The sequence below is a fragment of the Neofelis nebulosa genome, chromosome 4, assembly GCF_028018385.1.
Source record: "Neofelis nebulosa isolate mNeoNeb1 chromosome 4, mNeoNeb1.pri, whole genome shotgun sequence".
Taxonomy (NCBI): domain Eukaryota; kingdom Metazoa; phylum Chordata; class Mammalia; order Carnivora; family Felidae; genus Neofelis; species Neofelis nebulosa.
In genome coordinates, this window is record NC_080785.1 from 30,669,195 (window position 1) to 30,681,801 (window position 12,607).

General features: G+C 38.9%; 1 protein-coding gene across 6 annotated transcripts in view; it reads right to left on the minus strand.

Annotated features, from left to right (window-relative positions):
• Nucleotides 1-12,607, minus strand: part of CPED1 (cadherin like and PC-esterase domain containing 1) — a 270,661-nt gene that overhangs the window by 40,192 nt on the left and 217,862 nt on the right. For all 6 annotated transcript variants that reach the window (XM_058724477.1, XM_058724479.1, XM_058724474.1 and 3 more), the window contains one exon: nucleotides 5,801-5,918. In XM_058724477.1, coding sequence (XP_058580460.1) covers nucleotides 5,801-5,918 — 118 coding nt within the window. The remainder of the gene's footprint in view (nucleotides 1-5,800; nucleotides 5,919-12,607) is intronic.

The window sequence follows — 12,607 nt, forward strand, 5'->3', positions numbered from 1 at the left end:
AATGCCCTGACGTCTCCAACAATCACATGCTCTACCCTAAAGGTCTTGCTTATGTTACCACTAGATGTTTCTCTTCAAAACATTGAGGAGCCAAATATTCCCAGCTACTTTTTGAGTTAGAAAGAAAAAAAATTAACAATTTTGTCCATTCTGGCTTTGATTTGTGGTTCTGCTAACAAAAGTATCTGGTGTGGTAGAGGGAAGAATCTCTACTTTTGAGCAATGAATATGGTGTGCTTCCATTGCATGACTTCAAGGATGTCAGAATTGTGTGAGTGTTTTTGGAAATAGTTAGAAATGATAAAATACGAGAGGAGGTTTAGCTTATGGCCTCCTACTTGATCACAGAAAAGAAAAAAAGAAGTGTGGGTATATTAAGAGAGAACTGGGGGAGATGAAAGAAAATAGTACTCTCTAGGAGGATTTTAACCTAAAACGTTATTGAAGTATTTACCCTACAAGATGTTAGGTGCTACTGATGTTAAAATATAATAATTTTAAAAAATAGTTAACATTTCATAGCACCTGCCAGAGGTTAGGGATATTCTGAGCACTTTCATATATTAACATATTTAAGCCTCTTAACTACAATGTTAAGCCTCAAAAAATTTACAATCAGGTTAGAGGGTTACAATTTATACATGTAAAATAGTTACAGCATAATAAAAAAGGCGTAATTGAGTAAAAATAGCTGCGTGGTATGAAAAGATTCTGGGCTCTAGAGACACACACACCTGAGCTCTGCCTCTAGCTAGTTCTGTGGACCTCAGCACTGCATGTTAGAGTCACCTAAAAAGCTTTTTAAAATCCCCATGCTCGGATCGTATGCTGGACCAATTTAATCAGAACCACCCGGTATGGAACTCAGGCGTCGGTGTTTTTTAAATGCTTTTCAGGTGATTCCAATATGCAGCCACAGTTGCGAACCACTGTTTGGCTTGAAAAAATTACTTAATATTCTCTCTATGAGGAAAATACATATGGCACCTGCCATAGTGCCCGATACCCAGCAATCGGTGAATATATTTTACTCCTCCGCCTCCACCTCAAGTAAGCCGTGGTAGTTCAGAATAAAGAAAGCATCACAGAAGTCAGAATTGCCATGGAGCATTTGAAATGTGTTCACGTCTTCTGGATAGACAAGATTTGGAAAGATGGAGTGGGTGGTACTTTGGGTGACGAAGCCACCCTGACAGCAGGGGCTGAAGAAATAAGTGGCTTCCACAAAAGATTACATATAGGAGAAAAAAAGGTCTGCTCGGTAAAAGGCATTTCCAAAGTTTCCAAATGTAGAGAAGAGCAGTGCTACTAAAAGACGGAGAGGTGCTGGCTTTTGAATGGCAATGTGAAGATTATCCTCAAAAATGCTTGTTTCTCCATCCATTTCCGTTTTGTGATTTTTCTGTGGTTTTCATTTAGAATATAACTTGCTTCTAATTCTGACTTTGCCCTGGAATATAGGGTTTGTAATCAGTAACCAATTTCTTCACATCTTCACATCTTCACGATGATTTGTATTCAGTGGGCATCCTCTTGAATGTAGTGGAATGGGCTTTGGATCTTGTGTCCACCCTCCTCTTTGCCAGATGAGGTAAACTGAGGCCACAAGAATTAAATGAAAAAAATGGGATCATGCTGTTAATGACAGGTTGGACCAGGACTGAAGTCTTGGAGTCTCCAATTTTCTGATCCTTTTGTCGTATTAGGCGAGGTTATCACAAAATCATCAGTTGAAAATGAAATATGGCCCAATGGTCTCTTTGGTAGCACTTGTTTATAGGAAAGCCCACATCAGGTTGTTTTAATGAATGTCTTTATTTTTAAAAGCTGGATTTATTTAGTGGGTTCACCTGTTGATGGAGACTATGTTTAAAAAAAAAGATGGGTAATTTTCTTTCTAATAGGATGGTGGGTATGTTGGGGACATAAATGTGTTTCTGCTAATGAGATTATATCTAATAATATTTTGAAGGTCTCTGTTTTCATCAGATCCTTGAATATTTAAGGGCACCTGCGTCCTCTCCCCCAGACATTTTGTCCTGCTCTAACCTTGCTGACAGCTAATTTTGTACAAGCTGAGGTCTTCTTTGGCCATTTGCTTCTAAAGCTGAAGAAATAAGTGGCCAATTGCATGCACAAAAATCCAAATATGGGCACAATTAGTTTGTGGGCATAAAATCTCATGCACATCAAAAGGACCCCTGATTGGGTCTCTGAAATCTTGGCCTCAATGCTTCATACTACTATATATTTATACAGTCATAACGCTTTGCATTTTTGTATTGGTTTAAAATGCCCCCCCCCTTTTTTATTGTGATTTAGTAATGCTGCTTGAAATAGACATCTGTATAACATCTGCAAGACTGGAGTTTCTTGACATTTTAAATGATACCAGCTCTTAACTAAAATTGTCAAAAAGAGAGACATGAATTCTATGTTATATATTTAAACATTGAATGAATCAAAGCTGTGATTTCTGAAATAGAGTATGACATATGTTTTAGGGAATGACATTCTGAGGAATAAATAGGGCTTTTGGGAGAAGTTATTTGGTTTATAATTATAGCTTTATATTTAATGCAAGTTAGATTCCAGCCATTTAAGTGAATCAGATTGGCTGACATAATGGAGGGAAGAAACTCAACTTTGTGACCTAGGGCCATGTTGAGATGTAAAATCATATAGATGGCACTAAATCCTGACTCTACACTGTTATAAAATAAAGCAGTTTTCCCTTAAGAAGAAAAAAACACATCATATTTTCAACACTAGAAGTATTAAAGTGTAAGTTGTCATATTCCCTTGCTACAAATAAAACATGATAAAATATTTTTGTTTATATGTCGTAAAATGCCTTTGGAGTTATTTTCCTTTAAGGTAATTATCATTCAAAATCATTGTATAAATTTCTTCTTTCTTTAGATTAGAATTATTTTTTCTTTCTTAAGCAAGAACTTTTATTCTTAGTCTGTGTTTTATAGTTAGATTCTTCTCTAAAGGCTTAAGATCAACTTAAAAATATGAACAAAAGTCACGCAAAATGATATTAGCTAGCGTTATCGAAAAGACACATAAACCATCATTTCGTTGGCAAGGTGAAAAAACGGACCCAGTCCTGCTAAATAACTGTAATGTGCTGTGAAAATAAGATTTCAGAACTAATCTATGGTCATGCAAGTTAAGGCTGGACTTCCTAAATAAACTTCCTCCCAATGTTGTCCCACCGTGACAGCTTCTTTCAGCAGGAGGGAGTCCCACCATCAAGGAAGGAAATCGTCTCTGGCAACAAAACTCCATTCGCGCAAACTGCTGTTGCCGATCTCACTTATTTGTTTGGAATCTTTAGATCTTTAGGACCATAAGAGTGAAGCAGTTTTCCCTGGTCGATTGTGCCCTGACTGCTCGCAATCTTCTGTGGAAAGGAGGAGGGCTTGGATCTCGGTTTTAGTTCAGCAATCATTTTTGAATCATCTTAGACACTGAAAGATGCATGAGGGACAATCTCGGCTCTGGAGAAACACAATCTAGGGCAGTCATCATAAAAACGAACTGCTAATGCACCCTTACTATATTAGTACACACGCACTGTAATGTAGGTACCTATACTTCCATATCGATGTATTATGTTTGTTATAAAACAAAAATAAGAATGATTAGACATAAATAAATGTGTATGTATTTTAAGCTTTACTGGCTTCATCTTGGGGACTGTCCCATGCCACTCCCTCCTCTTGCTCAGATGTACCATTCCACTTTGAAAACTACTGATTAGAGAAAGAGAGAGAAATTAAACACTTGAAACATAATGAAGTAAGTGCTACGGTAAACATGTGCCCAAAGTATTCTGGGGAGCTAATCAGGGGGTGGGGTGGTAAGGAGAGGCTTCCTGGAGAGGAAAATATAGCATCGGGAGAATTGGACCAAGATGAGAAGACTTTTAGGAGCACAGGACAGCATGGACAAGAATGTGGAACCCTGCAGCAGCATTATTGGCATGAAGTGAAACCAAGAGGCTGGGAGGAGCTGGGAGAGAGGAAGGGCCAGATTATGGGGGCCTAGAAGGGTCAGATTACGAGGCCTGGTATCGTCGGGCTAAGAGGCATGGGCTTGACTGGGGAGTCAATTTTGGGGTCTTCTCTAAAGAAGCCTCGCTACTCAAGTTACCAGAAGGTCCCTGTTCGAAGGCAGCATCTCCTGTTAAGGACCAGGCATGGAGATAGCTTCATGACAGGGCCTGGCGTAAGTTACAGCAAATTTAATGAACAGAAAAAGATGCCACTTCTTGAGGAATCTCAGTACCATATCTTCAACTTTTTGTTGATGAACTTTTGACTTGGCTCAATAGCAGGAAGAAAGTTAAGTTGTTTTATGATTCTCATAAAATGTCATCTGATAAAGAAAATCCATAACTAGACACATCGGGGTCTTCTTTGTACGTAAGAGTGTATATCTCATTTAGCTGAGAATCATAAATCATACCTCCTGACATGTCATAATGGGTAAATCCCTCCCTACGCAGCGACTGTAATTTATTATTTAGAACACATGTTCAAGAACAGGGATATGCCCACGCTTGCTCACCGTGCGTGCCAAATTGCGATTTGTACTGCTCGTTTGTGAAACTCATTTCCCATTCAGGTTGTGGTGTGAAGTTCATGGTGAGGGTAGAAAAGCTCCTGAGTGTTTTCTTAGACTTTTTAGATGAAGGGAGACTTGGGGTCGTGAGGCCAGATGGGCAAGCAGAAATCTCAGAGAAGATGCTCCCTGTTCCTCTTATCTTTTTGGAGGCATTTTTGGTCCCCACCTTTGGATTGACCCCATTAGACTCCACTGAAAGAAAAGTGCTGGGGAAGGAGGTAAACAGGGAAAGTGGATAGTGGCACCAAGGTGTCTCATTCCGGGTCTGTTCTAGAATTAGGCAGGATTCAACACTATAATTCCAATTTGACATTATGATTTTCCTGCTTCTATTAATGCTCAATATATGGGAGACATGAGAGATCATTCTCAAGGATTTTTTTTTTTTTATATAATCAAAGGAAACGAAACTTGTTTCCTTAAGACAGTTCTTTGGCTGACATAGTCTACGTACTCTGTAGAAATTATAGTACTAAGTGAACTGATAGTGTGAACAAGTCAGATTCCCTGTCCTCGTGCAGCTCACAATCTGGGAAGACTGACACCAAAGAATTAATTACATACTTAGCATTTAAATAATTGTGGAAATTCTCATGGAAGAAAAGCATGGAGTACAATGAAAATGTATAATAAAGAAACAAATCAGAGGCTGAAGAAAGGCTTTCTGGCACAAGTGACTTTTTGGCTGATATCTGTAGATGAATATGGATTCACAAGGCAAAGAGCGGAGGGTGAAAAGAAAAGCATTTAACAAATATTTCATATATTAAAATAATGCATTAATTACATGTGTTACAGTTCATACTAATGAAAAAGTTGTGTAGTACCTTGATTTTTTTTGTATAAGGATAGTTCAAATAAACGTACACTCGGGGCGCCTGGGTGGCTCAGTCGGTTAGGCGTCCGACTTCGGCTCAGGTCATGATCTCACGGTTCGTGAGTTCAAGCCCCGCGTCAGGCTCTGTGCTGACCATTCAGAGCCTAGAGCCTGTTTCGGATTCTGTGTCTCCCTCTCTCTCTGACCCTCCCCCATTCATGCTCTGTCTCTCTCTGTCTCAAAAATAAATAAATGTTAAAAAAAATTAAAAAAAACCAAATAAGCGTACACTCATCTATATCAAATAATTTTTTTAAGAGAAGTGACACCCAATGTAATAGTCACCTTTTGTGTCCCCAGATGGACAGATCTTTAGTTCAGGCTGTGAAATGGCTTCAATGTAGTCAGAGGAAATAGGCTGTAATCCACAGGCTTCTTCTGGGTGAATCAGCAAACCACAATCCTGCATTAAAATGATAGATAGAAATTAGCTGCAGTGAACATGACAGATAGTAATAAAATCTAAAGAATAAGATTTTTTTGTGCCAAATAAACTTTATAGATAAAAAGGAGCAACTGCTTACCCTTCTCACGGTATTGGGTTGTCAGAAGTTGTTTGTGCTAGAAGTAGCTACTTGCATTGAGGGATAAATATAAATTCCAATGGCAATTCAATCTTTATTTTGGCACTGACATTCATTGTTGCATTAATACTGTCACTGATATTATTACTGCTCTGCCAGTTTTTAAAAGAAATGGATGCAAGTTTTACTTTAAAAACATACCTGTGTGTTGTTGATTCATTAAAAATATACTGTATTAGAAGACCATATATCAAGTGAATAAAAAGCCATTAATGTGAAAAAGTGGGAAATATTTGAGGAGAATTAACAGACAAATTCCATTTCAATTCACATTTATTAAGGACCCATGATATGTCAGAAATGGAGTCAAATACATATATTTTTTTCAAAACATGTTCATGTATTTATAAAAATAGGTAGCATCTCACTGCAGTGAGTATCATTGTAGAGGCATGATATGTACAAAGCAATTCATTCTCTAGTCTGACATGTGCAGTGGAGAGCAGCAGTTTGGCTCTCTGAAATCTCTCTTCAACTCTCCCCTGTACTGGCAGGTTAGAATACTCTCATTTTCACTTACCTTTTCCTTCTTCCCTTCCTTCCTTCCTTCCTTCCTTCCTTCCTTCCTTCCTTCCTTCCTTCCTTCCTTCCTTCCTTTTTCCCTTCCTCCTTCCTTCCTTCCTTCCTTCCTTCCTTCCTTCCTTCCTTCCTTCCTTCCTTCCTTCCTCTTTTTCCCTTCCTCCCTTCTTCTTTTCCTTCCTTCCTTCCTTCCTTCCTTCCTTCCTTCCTTCCTTCCTTCCTCTCTTTTTCCCTTCCTCCCTTCTTCCTTCTTTCCTTCCTTCCTTCCTTCCTTCCTTCCTTCCTTCCTTCCTTCCTCCCTTCCTCTCTTTTTCCCTTCCTCCTTTCTTCCTTCCTTCCTTCATTCCTTTCTTCCTTCCTTCCTTTTTCCCTTCTTCCTTCCTTCCTTCCTTCCTTCCTTCCTTCCTTCCTTCCTTCCTCTTTTCCCTTCCTCCCTTCTTCTTTTCCTTCCTTCCTTCCTTCCTTCCTTCCTTCCTTCCTTCCTTCCTCCCTTCTTCCCTTCCTTCCTTCCTTCCTTCCTTCCTTCCTTCCTTCCTTCCTTCCTTCCTCTTTTTCCCTTCCTCCCTTCTTCCCTTCCTTCCTTCCTCCCTTTACCTTTCCTCCCTTCTTTCCTCCCTTCCCCCCCCTCCTTCTCTCTGTCTCATGCACACACGTGCTCTCTTTTTATTGAGGTAAAATTGATATATAACATTATATGTGTTTCAAGCGTGGAACATTACAATTCAACGTGTGTACACACTACAAAGTGATCTCCTAGCTTATTCTCACAAGGTATTGGGACCTGTACCTTGCCTGTGTCCCTCCATCCTCCTTCACCTGATTCCACTGCCTCCCTTTTCATCAGGCTCTCACAGTCTATCATGTTTTGGGGCAGGTAAAAATGCTATTCTTTCTATCGGGAATGCTTTCCCTCTCATTTTTCCTGGAGAGTGTCTTTTTGTGTTTTAAGTCTCAGCAAAGCCTTCTTGAAACTCTAGCATGATTATGTAGCCCCTCCCTAGTCCATGTCACCTCCGCTTGTTTCCTTCATGCCCTTCACCATTTGGTGATAATTTGTTATTTGTGTCTTTTCCACCAGACTGAATACTATATGAGAGCAAATAATTATTTCATTCACACATATACCCAGTCCCTACCATATAGTAGGCAAATATTTATTGGATGCATAAATGGTTAGGCTCAATTGTCTCTCACTTCATATCATAAATTCTCGGTAATGGAGAGAAATAATGAATGGGTTTGCCCTCCTCTTTGCTCTGTAACTGTCTCTAAGGAGCAATTTCTAGTCACCATCCCTCACCCTTTCACATAACCTCACACCCAACTCAGATTTCCACATCTCACATGAGAAGGTTCAGGATAGTAAGGAACAAAAGGAACGAGGGTGATGTACAGACTTCTTAAAATCTTGATTCAGTATACATATTTCCATTTTTAAATTAATGACTGAAACTGGAATTTAGAATACTGATTAAAGATTAGGAAAGTAATTTGTGTTAAAGAGCTCCTTATAAAAATCAATTAAAATGACACAAAGTTAATAAATGTTGTGAGGAGTTTTTGTCTGAATAAACATCTATGTACGATATGTATGAGTGTGTGTGTGTGTGTGTGTGTGGTGTGTGTGTGTGATATCCATCTATACATTTATTTTTGGTGCAGGTTGGACCTGTTTTTAAGGCTAGAAAAATGACATTAAACATTTACGGAATTGCAAAAAAATGTTTACATTAAACATTAGAGAAGACAATGAGAAATATCATTATACACTGTTGATGGGATTGCAAATTAGTCCAGCTACTTTTGGAGGAAAGTTTATACTAAAATAAAAAAAATCACAGACTCCATAGCCTTGATATCAGACTTCTCAGAGTCTACTCTAGAGAAAGCCTTATGTAATGCATAAAGATAGACCAAAATGAACGAACCAATATGGAGAGATTTCTAAGACACATGATTGAGAAAACAACTCAAGAAATGCTTTGTTACAGAACAACATATGCCATATAAAACACACCATGGACATGCCACCAAGGCACCTAAACTCAGGTACTTTAGACTGAGACGCAGTGTTCAATGTTTTAATAAAAAGATACCTTTCAGTACATATATATATTTATGTGTATAGATATAGATAGATGATGATGATCATGATAGATAGGAAGGTAATAGATACATAGATAGTAGATTGATTCATGCAAATAATGTTGAGACATTTCTAAAACTCTGGATTTAGATAAACCTTTGCCTGAAGATTAGTTTGTTTGGGGTCTTTCTGGTGTACGTATGTGTGTGTGTGTTCATGGACAAATCCTAATATTCACACGGGGGGCATTAGAAAGTCCAGACCACAGCTGACAGAGTCCCAGCTACTTCTGCTGAAGCCCAACATGTAATTGACATGGATCCATCACTGAGAAAAATGTACTGTTACATGTGCTGATCTGTGGGGGGCCCAGCTCAGTCACTGCTTAGTGGGTGTGGGCTATTTGGGGTGAGTTAGTCATGGGAGCTTTTCTGAGGTAACATCTGAACTGAATAATGGGAAAATCAGGGAATGAGAACTATGAGAAGAAATGTCACGTCAAAGGCCATAAGATAAGGCAGGGAAAGGATTTATCTGACATCTTAAGTAAAAGAAGAAAGTCATTTTTAAGGAACTCATATGCTGACAATCTACATTTTAATGATCAAATCACAGAATCTTTCTTGAGATGGCATCTCCGAGCTTGTCTACTACAAACTCCTACTCAGAGGAAGAACAATTAATTCATAACATGGTCATAAGCATTTTTGAATACATCTTCAAAATGGAAAAGTATCAATACCTAGAATGTGCAAAGTGCCATGCTGAGAATGCAAATCCCTAACCTCACGTGGCACAGTCTAGCTCATTGTCAGAAGTGTCTTCCTAATCCTGCACTGAAATGTACCTCTTATTTGTTCTAATTATCTTCATAGATGCAGCTTAGAAAAAGTTTAATAATACAGAAGCATGTTCTGACTTCAAAGCTTCTGAAACAAATGGATGGCAATAGAGTATGGTAATCTTTTCTTTATTTTTTTTATTTAAAACAAAAAAAATATTTTTTAATCTTTATTTACCTTTGAGAGAGAGAGAGAGAGACAGAGTGCTAGCAGAGGAGGAAGAGAGAGAGAGGCACATACACACAGAATCCAAGGCAGGCTCTAGGCTCTGAGCTGTCATCACAGAGTCCAATGTGGGGCTTGAACCCTCTAACTGCGAGATCATGACCTGAGCCAAAGTTGGATGCCCAACTGACTAAGCCACCCAGGTGCCCCGAGCATGGTAATCTTTTAAACCGTTCAGTCGGTTAAGCATCCGACTTTGACTCAAGTCATGATCTCATGGTTCCTGGGTTCCAGCCCTGCATCAGGCTCTGTGCTGATAGCTTGGAACCTGGAATCTGCTTCATGGATTCTGTGTCTCCCCCTCTCTCTCTGCCCCTCCGCCCCCTCATACTCTGTCTCTCTGTCTCTCTCTCTTTCTCTCTGTCTCTCTCATAAAAATAAGTAAAACATTAATTTTTTTAATAAAATAAAATGAAATGTTTAGTGTTTGCACTTTCTGAATACCCAGGATCCCACGTATGAGCCTATGATAATAGAATAAATATAATGTAGAACACAGAAAAGCAGAGTGGGAGGCAGACTGAGGGACCACTCCCAGACTGAGTGAACTTTGGCCTTTGTGTCTGAATTGCTACCTGGCATGGTGCTATTTCTGCCTCAGATGGACGCTCCCATCAGCTACTGTTCTGTGACAGTTGGTAGGATCAGACATGTTGGTTCTAACTAAACAGCCATGACTCTAGGAAATTATTTTTCTTTAAGTTAATTTATTTATTTTTGAGAGAGAGTGGGGAAGGGGAAGAGAGGGGGAAAGAAAGAATCCCAAACAGGCTGTGCACTGTCAGTGCAGAGCCTGATGCAGGGCTTGAACTCACAGACCATGAGATCATGACCTGAACCAAAACCAAGAGTTGGATGCTTAACCACCTGAGTCACACAAGCACCCCCTGCTCTAGTAAATTCTAAGCACAGGAATCAAAGTAATATTGCAAAAGATAGATATAGCAGAGGTTAGGAGAGGGAGAGCAGATTTTAAGGTAAATGAAACTTAGTCATATTCTCCTTTCTGAGGTTTAGGTCAAAGAATATTCTATTGTATTCTGTGTTTCCTTTTTTATTTCTCCTTAGCAGTTAATCTTTGTTTGCAGTTCATAAATCTTAACCCTTTAGGTTAAAGTCTTCACTATTTTGGAAAGCCAAAGCAGCCTGCTGACGTGGACATTATTCATTTTCTGGCTGCAGCCAAACAATGTGACTCTTAAGGTTGAATGAGACAAGCATATGGCTAAATACAGACCTGAGTCTGGAAACAGAGTTGAGGGAGTAAGGAGAAGAAGAATGGTATCTGTGTAACTGGGGGGGCTCTGTGCACAGTTTATGAACTAAGAGAATAGTGGCATACATTGGAAAGAGCACCACTGTGTTAAGGGATCATACTTTCAAATTTTGGTTCCAGCTTTGCCATGAACTGTCTGTATGATATTGAGTGGGTCACTTGATCTAGTTTTCTCAACATAAAATGAGGAAGGGTGGAAGAAAAAGAAGGTGGAAATTGCATTAAATGATCTCTTAAGTACGGCAGCAAAAGTTAGGTGCCTACAGAATACCCATTCTCCTTTCCTCCTTTCTAACAAAAGACCTTTGTTTTCTTGTGCAGAACAACCTATCTAGCATTAAAAGAAGAAGAAGAAGAAGAAGAAGAAGAAGAAGAAGAAGAAGAAAAGAAGAAGAAGAAAAGAGGAGGAGAAGAAGAAATTCTATTTCCCAGTCTTCTTTGTAGCTAGACATAGCCATGCAACACGATTCTGGTCAAAATAAGTAAATAAATAAAATTAGTAAGTGAATGTGGAAATTGGCTATGAATTTCTAGAAGTTTTGCTTCCCTGATATAAGCTTTGCCTCCTTGATGCTATACATTTTTGGTCACCCTGTTTCTTGATTCTGCTTGGAATGCAGATGTGAGCCTGAAGGGGGAGCAGCCATGCTGTGACCATGAGACGGCCATGAGCAGAAATTTGAAAGCGCCCAGGGCATAGATGAGGCTACAGAGATGCAGTGCCAACTTTGGGCTGTCCTCTGTGCTTCTTGCTGTGGAAGAGAAACAAACTCATACTTGGTGAAACCACTGTGGAGATAGAATATGCAGCCAAACTTCTCTTTTCCTCTAAGAGTCTGTGAAACCTATTCTTCTCAGGCCATATGAATCTTTTTGAGTACTGCCTTAGCTATTAAAAGTGCTTACCCCTACCAGTAACAAAATTTAAACTATCTTGAAAGAAAAAAACTCATTAGCATCTCTCCTTTCTTTCTTCACTGGGGTGATTAGTAATTTGTTCAGGCTCAGGCATATTCAGGAAAATGAATGACAGCTCTTTTGATCTTAAGTGTCATCCCTTGGAGCCTCAGAGTCTAGATACACAAAAAAGGTGGTATTTAGCAGAGTTGCTTAAAATGGTCTTAACCCCAGAGAGCTCCACATTTAGAGTACATCATTTTGCTGGAGATTTCACAAATTCTTTACTGGGTTGTCATAGCTCTCACTAGAATCCAATGAGATAATTATCAGGGATTTCCTTGTTCAAACATGTGTAGAGTATATATGTGTAGTATATAATTTTAAAATTTTACTAATTTTTCATGAAATGTTGTAGCAACTAACAGAAGAATCTTAAGGTGCCCTTGGTTTTACCCCCTACTTATCCATGAATCCATGATCACTATTTCTTGTTACCAATTTTTCTGGAAACCTATTTAATTCCTTAAAAACATGTTTAGCCATAAAGGAATTTGTGGTGTTTCTCATTTTTGATGTGATATTACCATATTTTTAGAGGCACGGACTATTTGATCTGGTAGGTATTTTTAAATCTTACTTGCTTTTCTGGCCCCATGGAAT